Source organism: Nerophis lumbriciformis, linkage group LG07, assembly GCF_033978685.3.
Source record: "Nerophis lumbriciformis linkage group LG07, RoL_Nlum_v2.1, whole genome shotgun sequence".
Taxonomy (NCBI): Eukaryota; Metazoa; Chordata; class Actinopteri; order Syngnathiformes; family Syngnathidae; genus Nerophis; species Nerophis lumbriciformis.
Window position 1 is genome coordinate 32,880,718 of NC_084554.2, and position 21,023 is coordinate 32,901,740.

General features: G+C 40.3%; 1 protein-coding gene across 2 annotated transcripts in view; it reads right to left on the reverse strand.

Moving 5' to 3' along the window:
- tm9sf1 (transmembrane 9 superfamily member 1) overlaps nt 1–21,023 on the reverse strand; it is a 23,108-nt gene continuing 2,085 nt past the window's right edge. For both annotated transcript variants that reach the window (XM_061965447.2, XM_061965446.2), the window contains exons 3-10: nt 19,616–19,830; nt 18,209–18,340; nt 12,067–12,189; nt 11,667–11,983; nt 2,529–2,683; nt 2,263–2,448; nt 1,865–2,138; nt 1–1,796 (exon numbers count right to left, since the gene is read on the reverse strand). In XM_061965447.2, coding sequence (XP_061821431.1) covers nt 1,403–1,796; nt 1,865–2,138; nt 2,263–2,448; nt 2,529–2,683; nt 11,667–11,983; nt 12,067–12,189; nt 18,209–18,340; nt 19,616–19,830 — 1,796 coding nt within the window. In that variant the 3' untranslated portion in view covers nt 1–1,402. The remainder of the gene's footprint in view (nt 1,797–1,864; nt 2,139–2,262; nt 2,449–2,528; nt 2,684–11,666; nt 11,984–12,066; nt 12,190–18,208; nt 18,341–19,615; nt 19,831–21,023) is intronic.

Here is a 21,023-nt window from a genome sequence, read left to right on the forward strand (position 1 = left end):
TTATTACTAATGTTATTTTATTGAAAAAAGTATTTACATCACAGTCAATATTGCTCCCCCGTCACCTCTACAAGGCATCTAATCTCATTTGCTTCTCATCACAAGACCGATGCTGACAAGTGTAGAAAGAACCAAACACAGAAGGTTCACTCCTGATGGGTCTCATCCCTTTATACAGTGGGTACAGAAAGTATTCAGACCCCTTTTAATGTTTCACTCTTTGTTTCATTGCAGCTATTTGCGAAAATCAAAATAGCCAATTTTATTTATCATTAATGTACACTCAGCACCCCATCTTGACAAAAAAAGAAATGTAGATATTTTTGCAAATTTATTAAAAATCATATGTACGTATGTACCTAAGTATTCAGACCCTTTGCTCAATACATTGTTGATGTAGTCCTTTTGAATACGATGCCACAAACGTGGCACACCTATCTTTGGGCAGTTTTGACCGTTCCTCTTTGCAGCACTTCTCAAGCTTCATCAGGTTGGATGGGAATTGTTGGTTTTCATCCAGGATGTACATTGGTGCATTCATCTTAGTTTAGTCGGGGAGGTGACCAAGAATCCGATGGTCACTCTGTCAGAGCTACAATATTCCTTTATGGAGAGTAGAACCCTCCAGGAGGACAACCATCTCTGCAGCAAACCACTAACCAGGCCTGTATGGTATAGTGGCCAGACAGAAGCAATTTCTTAGTAAAAAAGTTTGCCAAAATGCACCTGAAAAACGCTGACCATGAGAAACGAAATGATCTGGTCTGATGAAACAAAGATTGAAGTCTTTGGCGTGAATGCTAGACATCATGTTTGGAGGAAACCAGGCACAGCTCATCACCAGGCCAATACCATCCCTACAGTGAAGCATGGTGGTGGCAGCATCATCATGCTGTGGGGATGGTTTTTAGCGGCAGGAATTGGGAAACTAGTCGGGAAAGATGAATGCAGCGATATACACATCCTGGATGAAAACCTACAGTTCCCATCCAACCTGATGGAGCTTGAGAGGTGCGGCAAAGAGGAACGGTCAAAACTGCCCAAAGATAGGTGTGCCAAGCTTGTGGCATTGTATTCAAAAAGACTTGAGGCTATAATTCTGCCAAAGGTACATCAACAAAGGGTCTGAATACTTATCTACATGTGACTTTTGAGTTTTTTAATACATTTGCAAAAATATCTACATTTCTGTTTTTGTCAAGATGGTGTGCTGAGTGTACATTAATACAAATTAAAATTAACATTTTTGATTTTAGAAAATGGCTGAAGATTGAAACATTTAAAGGGGTCTGAATACTTTCCGTACCCACTGTAATATCCCGTTATGCTATACCAGCTTCCACCATGGGAGGCCCCGTCCTCCCATTACTCCAAGATAACCTCCAGAATGCACACAGCACACCTAGTCCATCTTGAGGCTGCGGTAGATGTAGCGAATAAAAGCCAGCGAGGCCCAGAAGGACACGCTGCCCAGCATTAGCGAGAAGACCAGCGCCATGAGCAGGGAGTAGCCGAAGAACTCCGTGCTCTGCACCAGCCCGCTCATGGATGACCTGTTCGTGTAGTAGAAGACGGAGTAGACGAAGATGAAGAGGCCCGTGGAGCCGGTGCTCAGCACACTCCGCCACCACCACCGGTAGTCCTCGCCGGAGAGCAGGAAGTAGGTGAGCGCCACAGAGATGCACGCCCCCACCGAGAGGAGGATGACGAAGACGCACAGCAGAATGCCGTAAAGCGTGTAGTGCTCTCTGCCCCAGACGGTGGTGAAGATGTAGTACAGCTCCACAGAGATGGCACTAAAAATAAACAAGAAATGTTGCCGTTTACTGGAGAAAAACGACAGGCAGGTATGCCGGGATCTCACCTGAACGGCAGGAAGCCCCCGATGGCCATGTGCACGACCGTGTGTTTGTACCAAGGCTGGGTGGGGATCTGGCGGCGGATGTTGCGCGTGCGGCAAGGGGCCTGGAAACCGCCCGCTCGGTTCTTGCCCACAATGCCGCCGATGACGGTAAGGGGGAACCCCACCAGCACCCAGGCGCCCAGCAGGAGGAGCACGGTGGTGGCCGGCAGGGCCTGAGTGGAGCCGCTACACCAGTGGATGGAGTTGACCACGCTCCAGGTCAGGAACAGAGGAGCTGAGGGATGAAGATGTTCCAGTTCAGCCATTCGTAAAACTATAGTATCACTATCACTGCAGTGATTAAAATAAATAAATAATCATACAAAGATGTTATGACTATCAAAGATGAATATTTTTACCTGAGAAGAGAGATGAGGCGAGGACGATGTTCCACACCCACTGCTTGCCGTTCATCTGCGTGTAAAACCTACACGACACATAGCCCGACACGCAGCTTGTCAGGGCGTACAAGACGATGGCCGCCGAGTTGATGGCGCCATGGTGGTGAACTTTGAACATCCCCATGAGCGCCATGACGATGATTCCTGTAACACGGAAGCAGTACACGCCTGTATCTGGTGACTGATCATAGTGTGCGGGTGTGTGGTTAAAAAGTGATAACCACCTGTGCCGAGGGTCAGGAACTGAGCCCCCACTCCGAGAATGGCACAGAGTAGGCTTTTGTAAGGAGGAAACCTGAAGACGTCAGTGTGTATGATCTTCCAGCCGTTGTCTCCTTGGTCTAGGTCGTCACAGCCCGCCTCCTCCGTCGCATTATACCTGTTATGTCATCATATGTATACCGTTACATTATAGTATATATATACACATCATTGTACAGCAGTACTGCTCTTTTTAAAGGACCTTGTGCAAAAAAGCTAGTCAAAGATCATCTCTATGACAGAACTCTCGTGTTTTAAAGAACCGGCTGCAAAAATGTAAATCCCTCACAAGTTTTTATAACTGAACTCGCGAGCCAAATGAGGAAAAAGAGAGGACCTAAGATGGAACTTTGAGGAACACCACTAGTATACAGTAAACAAAGAAGTTAAACAAATAATTACTGACTCTGCATCTGAAGCAAACAACGTACAGCAACTCTACAGTTACATAAATCACATTATGACATATAACTGCCAAAAAGGAGAAGACTAAAACCAGTGCCTTGAGGGTCGCCTCTGTTATGTAAATCACAAGCTTAGGCCCCAGTGTTTGCTAGCAAGGTTAAAATGTCAATGCAAGGATCTGCCAATGTGTGTACATGGTCCAAGTTTCTCTATACAACAGGAGCACCCCAGTCTTTTAAGGAATTTGCTGCAAAACTGTTTGTCTCCTAAGTTTTGAACTGAAGTAAAGGGGTTCAGTTGAGTAGCCCTGCACTATACTATTTAACTTGCTAAACAATTACATTACATTAAACATACCAAAGACTTACGATCCATGATGGCAGCCAGCACTATCCTTTGTTGGTTTGCTTTTACTTTGTCTGTGTTGCAATCATTGTAGGTCATTTTTAGATGTTTCCAAGCTTAACAGTTGATGAAAAATGGTTTACTTCCAAAAAAGAGCTGTCTTATTGCGTTCTACTTGCTACAGCTCGGGCCTCCACTAGCCTCAGCCTGGCCTCCCACTGGCCGGATTTTTGCTAGCTTTATCTTAGCTTTCAACCTGGTGCAGCCTGGGCCTCTGGATTCAACAATTTAAAAAGTTTTTTTTTACACAAGCACTTTTCTTAGTTTTCATGGTTCTTTCGCAATTGTGGTGGCGGACCTGACCTAGTTCCCCACCAATCTTTGACTCTGCCAAACACAATAATGATCAACTGGTCCTTAGAAACTACTGAATCTTCTTTTACAGTGTTGAATAATGGTACCCAACTTCTTTGGTGTATTTCTGTGTTAAAAAGATGCTCTATAGAGATGCGCGGATAGGCAAATATTTCATCCGCAACCGCATCAGAAAGTCGTCAACCATCCGCAATCCACCCGATCTAACATTTGATCAGAACTGCATCCGCCCGCCATCCGCCCGGTATATCTAATATAGACGATGCAAGGCATTAGTGAGGCACCTGCCAACTACTCCGGTTTTCCCGTAATTCGTACGGTTTTCATCAACCTATTCCGGGTTACGGGTGCAGTGATAAAAAATACGTTTTTTCTTTAATTTAAAAAAAAAAGGGTGAAAACTACGCGAATTGCACCTTGTGCAGACAAGATTTTTCGATCGGACACGGAGGAATTAGCGATGTAAAAGACCACTTTGGGACAAAAAAACACAAGTCTAATGCCGTTGCTAGCGATACAAGTGGAAAACTTTCAACGTTTTTCGTCGCCCAAACAGATTCTTTGGATGTGATAAATGCCGAAGTTTTATTTACGGAGGCAATAATTGAGCATGGACTTCCAATCGCACTGGCTGATCACATGGGACAGTTACATGTTTGTAATGCAACCTTTAAAAATCATTACGCGGTGATCGCGGTCCCAAAAATAAACTTTTCTTGCATGATAATGTCCAGAAAAATTCGCTTTATATTACTATAGAGTCCTTTTAACGAATGAGTTTGATGGTTTATCACAAACCTTAAATGAAAGAAGTCCTTTCTTCTCCTGCACCTGCATGCACTTTGGCCTTGCTTCCTGTGTGGTGCGCAATCCTGTCGGCTGTATTTCACAGCACGACATACTGTTAAAAGTGTTTATACTATTTATGCTTTCAAGTCCAAGTTGAAGAAATCTTGTTAAATGTTGACAGCATAACTACCAAAATACAGAAGTATGTCCTTAATATTTTTGCAGTGCTATTTCTGTTGAAAAGTTAAAATGATTACATTAGAGATGTGATGTGCCACTTTTCAAGTGTCTGATGGCTTAAATTAATTTTCATTAATTTTTCATATTTTGAATTCTTTTGAAAGGCTTACAAAAAAACTACATTTGAATTGTAATTCCATGCTATTGACAGGACTATTAATTTTAATGAAGTTAGCTTACCATGTTTACAGTATGATAATTGTGATAGAAATGTGAATTTCGGGGGGTGGCGGGCAGGTAAGCTGCTTACCTGCTGCGCGTGACGCCGGCCGCGGTGTCGGTGCGGTGGGCGCGGTAGTGACCCTGGACATGCGTCGGGCCCTTCTCGCGGATCGCCTCAGCTACGGCTCCCGGTGGGGCCCTCTCGGGGGAAGGGGCCTCGGTCCCGGACACCGGCGAGGCGTCCCTTCTCCGCTCCGTAAAAGTGTCCATCTCTTTTCTTTTTTTTTCTTCTGTTGTGGCATATGCAGCAGGTGCCTGCTCGTTTTTCGTATGTGGGTAACAACATTTAACTATGTGTATATATTTCCGAATTGGTTTAACTGCCACCCGCAAAAAAAAAAAAAAAAAAAAAAAAAAAAAAAATCTAATTGATCCGCCCGACCCAACCCGCACGCGGATAAAATCTTATTTTTTTAAATTTCATCCGCCCGATCCGCGGATAATCCGCGGACTCCGCGGTTGTGCCCGCAAACCGCGCATCTCTAATGCTCTACTACTACTGGAACCATACTCATTGGGTTATCAGGCAATAAACGTCTTCATACAGTATGGATTTTAATCCTGCTAGCAGGTAATGTGAAACTGAATCCATGCCTTGCTTTAAATAAATTCAGTACTCTTGATGCATCTAGAGCCAGGTCAGATCTTGGTTGAATTCATTTAAATATTAGAAGTCTGCGACCCCGAACGGAACAAGCGGTAGTAAATGGATGGATGGATGGAGTCTGCTGCCAAAAATAGAGGTCTTCAAATATGGATGCAGACAAATGCAACACTTTCTTATTTTAGTAGAAACCTGGCAAGAAGATTGATCTTTATATATACATATACTGTGTGTGTGTATACATATATATATATATATATATATATATATATATATATATATATATATATATATATATATATATATATATATATGTATATGTATATATATATATTAGAGATGCGCGGTTTGCGGACACAACCGCGGAGTCCGCGGATAATCCGCGGGTCGGGCGGGTGACATGACGAAAAAAATAGATTGTAAATAGATTCGGGCGGTTGCGGTTGAACCAATTCGGAAATATATATAGATAGTTAAATGTTGTTACCCACATACGAAAAACGTATAGATTTTATCGGTCCTTTAGGTGGAGCTCATGGTGCATCACCGAAAAAGAAAAGGATTGACTTCACAGAATGGGAGGAGGATACACCTGTGCTTAAGCTTGATGAAGTAGAGGATTATTCCTCTACAAACTTCTATCTCGACGGATCAGCAGAGGAAAATCTACTTTCCTTTTGGGGGAAACAAGGACAATCATTCCCACGATTACAACACCTTGCCAAGAGAATCCTATGCGTCCCAGCAACAGTGCCGCAAGTGAGCGCTCCTTCAGCGCAGCAGGGCGCATTTTAGAGGCCAGGCGCTCTCGCCTGAATCCTGGCACTGTAATGCCATTTTATTCCTGCATAGTGCTAACAAAAAAAAAAGTAAGTAGACATACGGTTGGATATGTTAAACGAATTAGTCTACGTTACCTATAGTCTATACCAAATAAGCCCATGTCTAACCTATATTGAGTTCGGTCAGCTGAATAATTTTGATGGTTACGTGTTGTTTGGGCGCACTACAATGCAAAGGAATTAAGGCAATTGCGTTGTTTATTGTGGTTTTTTCTATTCGAGATATACTACTGTGTGTTAATTATTTGGCCTGGCTTTCAAGTGAAGCGCATCTCCGAATGGCGACAATGTAAGGCTATTTAGCCTGCTTTGTTTGTCGCGACCGTCTATTTTCATTATAATTCAAGTTTGATGATAAAGTGCAGTCTGATGGGTTTGATTTCCCCCCTTCAGCTTTTTGCCTTGGCCAATAAGTTGCAGGTAATTTATTATTATTTATTTATTTTTGTTTAAATAGGGATGACATACATATGTTATTGTATAATTTAAGTTTGTGCGCATGATTGACAGCCTAAGGCTTATGAGGCACATTTTTTATTTATTTTTTTATTTCAACTTAAAAACGTATGAGCCTATGCCTATACCTAGAACATAGGCTATGTGTTTATCTTTATTTTCCTGCCTGTCGTTGACAATGGAGATTGTCTGATATTTTGTCATGGCTGCAGATCAATCAATAAAGGTTCATCTTTGTCGCGAAATTGTTCACTGCTTCACTGTGCACCCCGCCCTCGTCCCTATTTGAGCATTATAACGTTAACAAGTTAATATTCATTGAAATAAATTCAGAATTTTTTTTTTACCTAACGAAAATATAGGCCTAGTCTTTCTAAAACATTTTTTTAACTTCTTAAAAGCATCGTTCTGCTTGCTGCACCTGCGCACACAAAGTGTGAGGAATGCACTCCTGATCTGAGGGCATTGGCAACAATAGTTAACACTTTCTTAATGGAAATGACAATAATACTATAATAATGATAAATAATATTATCACGTATTAATATCTCTTAGCCACTAATGCGTGGCAAGCATTGAATGTCTCTGCTGCATTGGATCAGTCTCCTTTCTTTAACAGGCAAAAGCTTTATAACCTCACTAATGCCTTGCATCGTCTATATTAGATATATAACAACGGGCGGGTGCGGGCGGGTGTGGTTTTGATAAAATGTTGGTTGGGTGGATGGCGGATGGATGACGACATTTGTGATGCGGTTGCGGATGAAATAATTGCCTATCCGCGCATCTCTAATATATATATATATATATATATATATATATATATATATATATATATATATATATATACTGTGTGTGTGTGTGTATATATATGTGTATGTATGTATATATACATATATATATACATATACATACATACACACATATACGTATACATAAATACACACATATATATATATACATACACACATATATACATACACACATATATACATACACACATATATATATATATATATATATATATATATATATATATATATATATATATATATATATATATATATATATATATATATATATATTAGAGATGCGCGGTTTGCGGACACAACCGCGGAGTCCGCGGATTATCCGCGGATCGGGCGGATGAAATTAAAAAAAATTAGATTTTATCCGCGGGTCGGGTCGGGTCGGGTCGGGCGATTGAAATAAAAAAAAAATTAGATTTTAAATAGATTCAGGCGGGTGGCAGTTAAACCAATTCGGAAATATATATACATAGTTAAATGTTGTTACCCACATACGAAAAACGAGCAGGCACCTGCTGCATATGCCACAACAGAAGAAAAAAAAAGAAAAGAGATGGACACTTTTACGGAGCGGAGAAGGGACGCCTCACCGGGGTCCGGGACCGAGGCCCCTTCCCCCGAGAGGGCCCCACCGGGAGCCGTAGCTGAGGCGATCCGCGAGAAGGGCCCGACGCACGTCCAGGGTCACTACCGCGCCCACCGCACCGACACACCGCCTCGTCCGCCTTCGCCGCGGCCGGCGTCACGCGCAGCAGGTAAGCAGCTTACCTGCCCGCCACCCCCGTGGCCGGGGGCTCGTAACAGGGGTCACTCCGCGCGCTCCGCCCGCGCAGCTTACCTGCCCGCCACCCCTGTTGCCGGGGGCGCGTAACAGGGGTCACTCCGCGCGCAGTGCGCTCACGAAAGGGGTGGGGCTCACCCTGGTTGATATAGAGAGCAGGACGGTGGCCATGGAAGTCGGAACCCGCTAAGGAGTGTGTAACAACCCACCTGCCGAATCAACTAGCCCTGAAAATGGATGGCGCTGGAGCGTCGGGCACATACCCGGCCGTCGCCGGCAGCGAGACGCGCTTGGAGGTGCGCTCAGCGCGGCTCCCATATGATTGCGCACTGGTGTGCGTCTGGGTCGTGACAGCGTGGCACGCGAAAGTCTGTGCTGCATTGGATCAGTCTCCTTTCTTTAACAGGCAAAAGCTTTATAACCTCACCATACCTGCCAACTTTTGAAATCAGAAAAACCTAGTAGCCAGGGTCCAAGGGCCGCAGGCCCCGGTAGGTCCAGGACAAAGTCCTGGTGGAGGGTTCAGGGCTTCGCCTCCCGACGCAAAATGATTATTAGCATTCAGACAGGTTAAAATGTTGCTAAAACCATCACTTTTCTATCAGTCACAGTGACTTTTCAAAACAAAAATATTACAGCAAAAATCATATGGGTTGATTGGCATGTTTATTCTGTAAGCTAACTTCAATAGTTTGAAATTATTTTGACAGTTAATGCCAGTTATCCTGTCAACCTTTCACAAGACTTCAATTTGTTAATTGAAAGTATAAACAGTATAAACACTTTTTACAGTAAACAAATGGTAAAACAGTACTAAACAATTCCATTAAAAAAAAATTGGTGTCATTATTAACTTTCTGTCCAAGCTTGTATAATCTACTGCCTTGTTCAATTGTAAAAAATATTCTGTGCCTAAAATTCACATTTCTATCACAATTATCATACTGTAAACATGGTAAGCTAACTTCATTAAAATTAATAGTCCTGTCAATAGCATGGAATTACAATTCAAATGTCGTTTTTTTGTAAGCCTTTCAAAAGAATTCAAAATATGAAAAATTAATGAAAATTAATTTAAGCCATCAGACACTTGAAAAGTGGCACATCACATCTCTAATGTAATCATTTGAACTTTTCAACAGAAATAGCACTGCAAAAATATTAAGGACATACTTCTGTATTTTGGTAGTTATGCTGTCAACATTTAACAAGATTTCTTCAACTTGGACTTGAAAGCATAAATAGTATAAACACTTTTAACAGTATGTCGTGCTGTGAAATACAGCCGACAGGATTGCGCACCAAACACGAAGCAAGGCCAAAGCGCATGCATGGTGCAGGAGAACAAAGGACTTCTTTAATTTAAGGTTTGTGATAAAACATCAAACTCATTCGTTAAAAGGACTCTATAGTAATATAAAGCGAATTTTTCTGGACATTATCATGCAAGAAAAGTTTATTTTTGGGACCGCGATCACCGCGTAATGATTTTTAAAGGTTGCATTACAAACATTTAACTGTCCCATGTGATCAGCCAGTGCGATTGGAAGTCCATGCTCAATTATTGCCTCCGTAAATAAAACTTCGGCATTCATCACATCCAAAGAATCTGTTTGGGCGACGAAAAACGTTGAAAGTTTTCCACTTGTATCGCTAGCAACGGCATTAGACTTGTGTTTTTTTGTCCCAAAGTGGTCTTTTACATCGCTAATTCCTCCGTGTCCGATCGAAAAATCTTGTCTGCACAAGGTGCAATTCGCGTAGTTTTCACCCTTTTTTTTTTTTAATTAATGAAAAACCGTATTTTTTATCACTGCAACCGTAACCCGGAATAGGTTGATGAAAACCGTACGAATTACGGGAAAACCGGAGTAGTTGGCAGGTATGCCTCACTAATGCCTTGCATCGTCTATATTAGATATATAACAACGGGCGGGTGCGGGCGGATGGCGGGCGGGTGCAGTTCTGATCAAACGTTACATCGGGTGGATGGCGGATGGTTGACGACTTTCTGATGCGGTTGCGGATGAGATAATTGCCTATCCGCGCATCTCTAATATATATATATATATATATAAATACATATATATATATATATATACACACACATACATATATATATATATACACATATATATACATAAATACACATATATACATACATATATATATCCATCCATCCATTTTCTACCGCTTATATATATATATATATATATATATATATATACATATATATATATATAAATACATATATATATATACACATACATATATATATATACATATATAAATATATATATACACATATACATATACATCAATACACATATATATATATATACACATACACGTATACACATATATACATACATTTATGTATATACACATACATATACATATATATATATACATACACATGTTATATAAATATATACACATATAAACACACATTATACACACTAAATATATATATACACACATAATATATACTGTATATATATATATATATATATATATATATATATATATATATATATACACACACACACACACATATATATACATATATATACAGTACACACATTATATATATATACACACATTGTATATACAGAGTATATAAATATATATATACTCAGTATATAAACATACACAGTCACACAGTGTATACAGTATATACACACGCACGCACGCCTGTTGTACTTTTATATACAGTATACACCATATACCTGTTAATACCAGTATCTCATCACATCATACCATTATATCATCATCTGTATATGTATGCCATAAAGCATAAACAATTAAACTTGTTCTATACCATTATATATTAAATATAATTGAGGTGGCGACTTGTCTAGGGTATACCCCGCCTTCTGCCCGAGTGCAGCTGGGATTGGCTCCAGCACCCCCTGTGACCCGAGAGGGACAAGCGGTAGAAAATGGATGGATGGATGTATACACATTACACCATGCACTAATATTACCCTATATACCATTATAACTTTTTAATTAAAGATGTTACAATGCAGGTAGCGGCTTTAAAAACAAACCATGAGATGCTGGTTCGTGCAAACTTAGTAGTACAGTAGTAGTACTATTTGTAATAGTAGTATTAGCAGTAGTAGCAGTAGTACTAGTAGAAGTAATAGCAGTAGTATTATTATTAGTAATAGTAGTTTTAGCAGCGGTAGTAGTAGTAATAATAGTAATAGTAGAATCTTTCAACCTACCTGGCAAAGTCGTTTCTGAGGACCCTCATGAGGATGATGATGACGAAGCCCAGCAGTAGTACCACCAGCACCAGGGAGTTGATGATAGACAGCCAGTGGATCTCCAGTGTTTTGGGGAAAAACGAGTTGTTTCGGACGTGCTCAGGGTTCAGCGGGAGAGAATCGAACCAGCGCACACTGTACGTGTGGGTGACCTTCAGGCCTCCGCTCCCTTCCTCCAACGGCACGGGCTTGACGTCCTTTACGGAGACGCTGGCGAGCGTGATGGAGTCGCCATTGTAGTCGATGTTGAAGTCGAGGTGAGTCCATAGGCCGACCTAATGAGAGTAACGACAAGGTAGCTCGCTTTGAAAAAAATATCTTCCCACGAACCCTCAGAAGGACACGAAAGACGTCATACTTTGTGGCTGTGAGGCAGGAAGCCACTCTCCTCGATGTACCCCATAAAGCCCCAGATTGGAATTTTATCCAGGACAAACTCAAAGTAGTAGAGCTCTTCGATGGCCTTGTGAAGCTGGTCCACCTTAAAAAAAATACACATTCAGCATCGTAAGTCATATAAGGAATGGTTACTTTACTTCTTAACAGACACATATTGTACAGATCATTTGAACACTGATTCCCCAAACTCCCAAAAGCCTTTTACTTAACAAAAAGAATCATCACATCACGTTGCATACGAAACATTACTTGGATTACTGCTATAGTGTTTTGGATGGGAGCGAATGCTACATGCTAATTGCTAACTGCTGCTGGTAGAAGCCAGCTCGCTGATCAATGTAGGAATGCAACGATACATGTACAGTATTTAGATTTTTTCATACGGAGCCTTGGGTTCACAACACTTTTAAAATCATTTTATGGATTTATTTGTGGAAAAATCTTCAAGGATTATGAATTGCTCTCTTTAGTCATGGGTCTTCCCTGCTACTTTTAAAAGAGCGGTAGTGAGGCCTCATCCAAATTACAGTTCTTCAAGGGGTCATATTCAGCTCTTTTTCTACATTTAAAACACTTCCTTGTGGTCTACATAACATGTAATGATGGTTCTTTGGTCAAAATTTCACATAGATTATGATTGTAAATTTTTTTAAGTAGAACACAAGCCACTGACTTTTTAAATAACATTTTTGAAATATATCAGTCTGGTTTTAGAATGAACCTCAATATTGAGATAGCATTTTGAAGGTTTTAACCAATATTTAGATAATAAAAATATCAGAATTGGTTCTGCTGGATTTGAGCGCCGCTTCTGATACAGTAGACTGTCGGCCTCTCTGGCTTTTTTTTTTGAACTCGTTCCACTCTTTTCTCACTGACCAATTTTTTTTATGTTAGTATAGATATGCGTTCCACAGGAATGCATGAAATAAGGTGTGGGGTACCCCAAGGCTCAATTTTGGGCACCGATGAGGATATTTTTTCTTTTCTGACTTACAAATGTTACCATGTTGGATAATCGTGTAAAACAAGGCCAAAGCTTTAAATCATTAGCTTGCGTGCAGTTTTGGTTTGCAGGGTTTTGCAGTCTGGCTATGTTGTGGCGTAACAGTGAGATGGACATTCTTATTTGGACATTAAGTCAAGCTCTCAGCCAGAGGTTGAGGAGGTCCTCCCTCTATGCTTCATTCAGGCTGTGAGGGAAAACAAAAATGTAGGATAAAGTATTATTTTCGTCCATCATAGTAACACGTGCGTGCGTAATGCAGCAACATAAATGCTGCCAAAAGCAGATGTTTCCTATGCTCAGTCTGAATCAATCAGAGAGTGCAGGTGTACCTAATGTTGTGACCATGCGACCATATAATGTTAATGAAGTTTATCTTCTACCGTGTATTGGAAAAAAATTGTGTTTATGACTTTGGGATATATATTTAACAATGTACATTTTCAGATAAATTATGATACTTTTGGAAAGGGCAGGGGCGTGGTTTCATTTGCAATCTGGGAACGCCTCAACAAACGAACATCTTGCAGACAGACTCAAAAAAAGAGGATATAAATGTGACTGTGGAGCAACCTTGACACAAAATGTACACTATCTTCTTCATATCTAATACATATTTAGACCACAAAAAAAGTGTTTTAAATGTTAATTGAAATCATCATAGGTCCACTTTGATTACAACATGCTGCCTCTTGAGGACAGAAACCCTGATAACCCTTTTTAACCGCCTTTTAGACCAGGGGTTAACATTTCTTAACATCCAAATTTTCCTCGACACTCAAATATGAATTAGTAATCTTACTATTGATTTTAATCGTATTCAATAACTATATTTAACCTACTTAGACGTTAACAGGATAAACCTTGTCAAATGATATGAAACCATGTGTTGATCGCAACGATTATTATCAATGCTTACGCCAGGCTAATTACAAAAACAAATACTAATCAAATATACTAAAAGGAAAGGCCTCATGAAAACTGATGCATTTTTTTTTTACATACTGGAATCCTCTATCAATCTGACCAAATAAAAACAAAAGCTGTGAAAAAAGATCAAACTGTAGCAATTTAATGTATGCGCTAAAATTAATACATTTTGAATAAATCAATTATAAATATTAATAATATGTGTTTAGAATAAACTGTTAATACAATTAAAGTGTAAATGAAAATGCAGCTTCACCACTTTAGTTTTATTTTTGGCGCTTGAAGTGGAACTGCACTTTTTTGGGGAATTTTGTCTATTGACGGATGGATTTTTAAAATGCATTCTAAATGTTGAATAAACGTCTGCTTACAGCAGCCATTGAGGACTCGTCTATTTTGCCCATAAAATCTAATAAATAACCATTCAAAAAGCACCAACAATACTCCATTTACATTTCGTGACTTGAATATTAACTAAGTATTAGTGATATTGTTATTATAAGCACCAACACAGACAAACTAGTTATAGTGTGTCCCTATGTTCACATAGTCGAGTGGTCTGCTGCTTCCCTGCTCCCTGTAAGTTTATTGTAGATCATAAATCATGCCTCTCACCTGGACAGAAGAAGTCTAAGTAGGTATTCCGACAAGTTGGTACACTTTGACAGCCATTTAGGACCCAAAACTGGCAAGGATGACACGAAAAGACGCTTGTCCCCGCTCCACCGTTTTATTTGTGAGGATTATGGTCATTCTTCATCTCAATGGGAATATATGAACATCCTAGCAGTCGGCATCCTAATGACAGCAGACCTTGTACAGTAAGGGATGTTTTATTATGTTTGTTGGCTCTAATAAAGTCTGCAGTGAGCAGAAATCAGTGATGAAGAGAAAAAAAGCAGACCATGTGATGCGTTTTTGAAATTAATATGCTACGTTTGCTTAAAATGATCAAAATACTTAAATGTTATTATAAATGTGCCCGTTACTACATAACATATATACTTACATGATGTATATAAAACCTCAAGGGAGGTGTTTGGATGTTTTTTTAAGGGCTTTGTGGGCGTAATTGCGCGGCTCCCATAGGCTCCATTGTAAGCAGACTTTTTATCGCATGTATTTAATATTTAGAACGCATTTTAAAAATTCCATCCGTCGTCATGTCTGAATTGCAACTGAGTACCACTGCAGCCCATACGGACCACAGCTGAGAAACAGATATTTTTTGGCGGCCCTGTACGGGGCGCTGGCAGCCCAACAATAAGTTTAAGAAACACTGTTTTAGACATCAAGCCATGAGTGGCAGTGAATTTCCTACATCTCAACCAAGACAAAACAGTGGCTTTAGAGTAATTCATCCATTCATCCATTTTCTACCGCTTATCCCTCTTGGGGGCGCTGAAGCCTCTCCCAGCTGCACTCGGGCGGAAGAAGGAGTACACCCCACACAAGTCGCCAATTCATCGCAGGGCCACCACACATAGACAACATTCCCATTCACACACTAGGGCCAATTTAGTGTTCCCAATTAACCTTTCCCCAGGAGCATGTCTTCGGAGGTGGGAGGAAGCCGGAGTACCTGTAGAGAACCCATGCAGTCACGGGGAGAACATGCAAACTCCACACAGAAAGACCGCGAGCCCGGGAATCGAACCCAGGACCTTCTTGCTGTTAGGCACGAGCACTACCTATATTCAAAGATAGTGTTACTGTTCAAACTGTGTGTAATGTTATAGAGTCCAAAAATAATAACTATACCTCGCCTCGTTTTTAATGAATACTTGTGAGTATGTCGCTATACTGTATTTTAATGTTGGTCATTATGGTGGTACTTGGAAAGCCAAGTTTTTTCCGAGGTGGTACTTGGTGAAAAAAGTTTGAGAACCACTAGACTATTGTAATGCCCTGCCCTCTGGTCTTCCCAAAAATAATATTATAAATCTACAAGTAGCACAAAACTCTGCTGCACGTGTGCTGACGAGGACCAGAGGGCAGGACCACATTGCACCAGTTTTAAAGTTGCTGCAGTGGCTCCCTGTCCGCTTCAGGGTCGATTTTAAAGGGTAACATTATCACCAGACCTATGTAAGCGTCAATATATACCTTGATGTTGCAGAAAAAAGACCATATATTTTTTTAACCGATTTCCGAACTCTAAATGGGTGAATTTTGGCGAATTAAAGGCCTTTCTATTATTCGCTCTCGGAGCGATGACGTCACTATGTGACGTCACATCGAGAAGCAATCCACCATTTTTTCTCAAACACATTACAAACACCGAGTCAAATCAGCTCTGCTATTTTCCGTTTTTTTCGACTGTTTTCCGTACCTTGGAGACATCATGCCTCGTCGGTGTGTTGTCGGAGGGTGTAACAACACGAACAGGGACGGATTCAAGTTGCACCAGTGGCCCAAAGATGCGAAAGTGGCAAGAAATTGGACGTTTGTTCCGCACACTTTACCGACGAAAGCTATGCTACGACAGAGATGGCAAGAATGTGTGGATATCCTGCGACACTCAAAGCAGATGCATTTCGAACGATAAAGTCAAAGAAATCTGCCGCCAGACCCCCATTGAATCTGCCGGAGTGTGTGAGCAATTCAGGGACAAAAGACCTCGGTAGCACGGCAAGCAATGGCGGTTTGTTCCCGCAGACGAGCGAGCTAAACCCCCTGGATGTCTTGGCTCACACCGTCCCTTATGCCACCAAAGATGAACAAGAGAAGAATATCGACCCTAGCTTCCCTGGCCTGCTGACATCAACTCCAAAACTGGACAGATCAGCTTTCAGGAAAAGATAGCGGATGAGGGTATGTCTACAGAATATATTAATTGATGAAAATTGGGCTGTCTGCACTCTCAAAGTGCATGTTGTTGCCAAATGTATTTCATATGCTGTAAACCTAGTTCATAGTTGTTAGTTTCCTTTAATGCCAAACAAACACATACCAATCGTTGGTTAGAAGGCGATCGCCGAATTCGTCCTCGCTTTCTCCCGTGTCGCTGGCTGTCGTGTCGTTTTCGTCGGTTTTGCTTGCATACGGTTCAAACCGATATGGCTCAATAGCTTCAGTTTCTTCTTCAATTTTGTTTTTGCTACCTGCCTCCACACTACAACCATCCGTTTCAATACATGCGTAATCTGTTGAATCACTTAAGCCACTGAAATCCGAGTCTGAATCCAAGCTAATGTCGCTATAGCTTGCTGTTCTATGCGCCATGTTTGTTTGTATTGGCATCACTATGTGACGTCACAGGAAAATGGACGGGTGTGTATATAACGATGGTTAAAATCAGGCACTTTGAAGCTTTTTTTAGGGATATTGCGTGATGGGTAAAATTTAAAAAAAAAAATTCGAAAAATACAATAAGCCACTGGGAACTGTTTTTTAATGGTTTTAACCCTTCTGAAATTGTGATAATGTTCCCATTTAAAGATCTGTTATTAGTTTTTAAATGTCTTAATGGCCTTGCGCCTGCTTTAACGATATCAAGCCTTGGTCCAAATACCAGAACAGATTTAGCTACTATGGCCCCAACCTGTGGAACAGCTTGGCAGAGAACCTCAGGACTGTTGATATTTAAAAAGAAACATTTTAAAAGCCCATCCTTTTATTTCAGGCTTTTTACTGAACATTGGAAACTCTTCTTAGGTTCTTAATTTTTATTTTTTTTATTTTTTTTATTTCTATTACTACTATCATTCTTACTATTTAAATATTAATTTATATTTTACATATCTTTTAAAATACTTCTTACATTATTTTATTAAGTAGCGGTAATTTTGAGGTATTCTTCAGTGTGAACACCTCAAATGAGGCATTTTCTTCAAACCTCAGTACCATGCTATGTATGGTTATTGTCAATGGTGGAGTATGCGCGTGCGTGTGTTCTTTTTCCCCCCTTTTAAACTGCTGTAAAGCACAACAAAGTTTGGATTTGATGTGAGGACAGCTATGAACCCGTTGACCCCAACACACATAGTACACATTACAAGTGAGGTATTTAACCTAACCTTGGTTTTAGCATCTTAGTGCATATAAATGTACTGATTGTCGCTGTCATGTTCTCCATGTAAAACTACACAGATTGTACTTGTCAATGCCAAGAAAAAAAACCAGTTTGTCAATCAGTGCATTGAAAAAATGTTCCAGAGCATACCTGCTCCTCCGACAATGTGAGCTGGCAAAGGGTTTTCATCTCAACGTTTTCTCTGAAGCGAATGTGATACAACGATTCGGCCATTCTGTCGCCATCCAGGACCTCTCCCAGACTCAAGGACTTGTGATGCACCTGGAGGACAATTAGGATTTTTTTTTTAAAAAGAACAATAGTTTAAAAGTATGTTTAATATTGTACACTTCAACATTCAAAAGTTAAATCATTTCTTATATCTTAAGCTGTGGTATCATTACCACTGGTGGTACACAGGCTCCATCTGGAGGTACTCAGTAAAATAGTGTTATTTTTCCCAAAAATAAAAACAAAAATGAACAATTCCATGATTACAATAAGTGTCCCAATCTTTTGGCATAAAATCTTTACATGATACAATTAAATCTCAATTTTAAAAAAAATGCTTTCAAAATATACCATAATTTAGTTTGTGATTGTGCTGAAAATGGGCCAATATGAGTATGTTTCTACGAAAAACACGTTTAAATATTTCCAGAAAGTTACTATGTTTTCCATACATTCATTTATGTTTTAAAAATAAATTTGGACCTCCCCTGCAAACCATCACTAAAGATACTGTATTATCCAGTCCTGTGGGGAAAATACTGACTTCTGTTATTGTTTTATGGTATTTCCAACCAGAAAATAAGCAGTAAATCAAATAAAAATCATAATAAAAACTATTTTGGAATATGCAGTATTTATCGTGTGAACTTCAACAATTAAACCTTACGAGCACAACATAAGTATTAACCCATATTTAAGTGACTAAGTCAAATTGATTGGGGATTACCCATTTTTTGTGTAATTAAAGGTGTCCTTTGCAACTTCCTCGAGGTTACATTTTTCAAAGCAAAAAATATAACAAGAACACCACCAGCTATCTTATGTTACCATTAGTGGTTTAACAGTACAGATTTGTTTGACAATTGTCTATAATTTTCACAATTGCAAAGTTTATGTAATATTTTTTTTACCGGCCCGAATAAAATGATTGGTGTTTACGGCGGTCCCTCACTCGGTCTCGTCACCACCTACGCACAGGGAGCGCGTGCACACATACAAATGATGTGTGATTCAATGACAGCTAACACTAGCTATCCAAAATTGCTATTATTAGCCAACTACACCTACAACTAATGTTAAAACTAATGTGTGTGCATGTGTTACGTATACATACTTAAATTACGTCTTTTCGTACGAGGAGGCGTAAAAGGGCGGTTTATACTGTGTAAAATACATTGGAAAGTTAGCTCCCTCCAGGCATTTGTGTGAATGTTGCAAACAGCCCCTTTAATACATGCATGCCATGGCCTGCAGCAATTTGAAATTATCTTTATATTTTTTGTGTCAAATGATGGCTGCAAGTGTGTTGCTCTGACAAAGACTGACCTTGTCCGGCCTGCAAACAGGCAGTGTGTAGTAGTGATACGTCTCCTGGGGGTTATGATAAGGACCCACTTTGTTGACATACAGGGTCACGTTGTCCCCCTGCTTGTAGCCCAGTGTCCCGCCTGAGAAGAAGCCCAGGATCAAGACGCAGTGCAGGCTCATCGTCGTCATCCAGCAGGGCCCAGGCAGGTGTCTTCTTCCACAGTGAAAAAGGCCTGGTGCAAACGCAAATGTTACAAATGTTGTTATTTTGAACTTCTGTCACTTACTGTATGCATTGCAATGCCACGTCAATGAACGTGCATATATCTTTAAACCTTGACAGCACTCATTATGTTTATACTGGGTGTGTCGTTTAGGACGTCCACCAAAATGACTAAGCATACTTCAAAAGCAGTTTGGCAGTGTAAGTGACAAAACCTCATTTTAAGTAGAGGCTGTCGTCCCAATTGAATTTGGTTTTGTGACTGAGGTGACGTCAATGTAAAATAGTGTAAATAAAAGTAAACACATTGTTTACTGAATGGATAGATTTCAATTTGATTTAAAATTAATAATAATTATAATCACGTATCTTATTGTTTTTAAGGACCTACTGCAAAAAACACAAGTCAAAGATCCTATGAGGGTTGTTAAACTCGTTTTCATTGAGGGCCACATCATCATTAGGGCTGCCTTAAGAGGGCCACTTGTAACAGTGAATAATATATCAAAATAAATGTATAATCGCCTCATGATAATATTACACAATTGCCTACGCATTCAATTATTGCATTTCGTTTATGTGCAAATTGAAGAATAAACTTGCTTTGAAATCCTGTGTCAAGGTGACCAGCAGATATTTAGTATTTTTACCAACAAATATATTAAACAGCATATAATATAATCACTGTTGCATGATCAAATAATATGAAAGTTGAACAGTTATGCAAGTTAATGCAGTACATACATTGTTCTGTCAAAAAGAAAAGAAGAAATACATTTGCGCAGCCCCTGTGGTCTATATGCTGTTTTTCAGGATCCATCCATCCATCCATCTTCTGCCGCTTAGCCGAGGTTGGGTGGCGGGGGCAGCAGCCTAAGCAGGGAAGCCCAGACTTCCCTCTCCCCAGCCACTTCGCCCAGCTCTTCCCGGGGGATCCCGAAGCATTCTCAGGCCAGCCGGGAGACATAGTTTTCCCAACGTGTCCTGGGTCTTCCCCGTGGCCTCCTACAGGTCGGATGTGCCCTAAACACCTCCTCAGGGAGGCGTTCGGGTGGCATCCTGACCAGATGCCTGAACCACCTCATCTGGCTCTTCTCGATGTGGAGGGGCAGCGTCTTTACTTTGAGCTCCCCCCGGATGGCAGAGCTTCTCACCCTATCTCTAAGGGAGAGCCCTGCCACCCAGCGGAAGAACCTCATATCG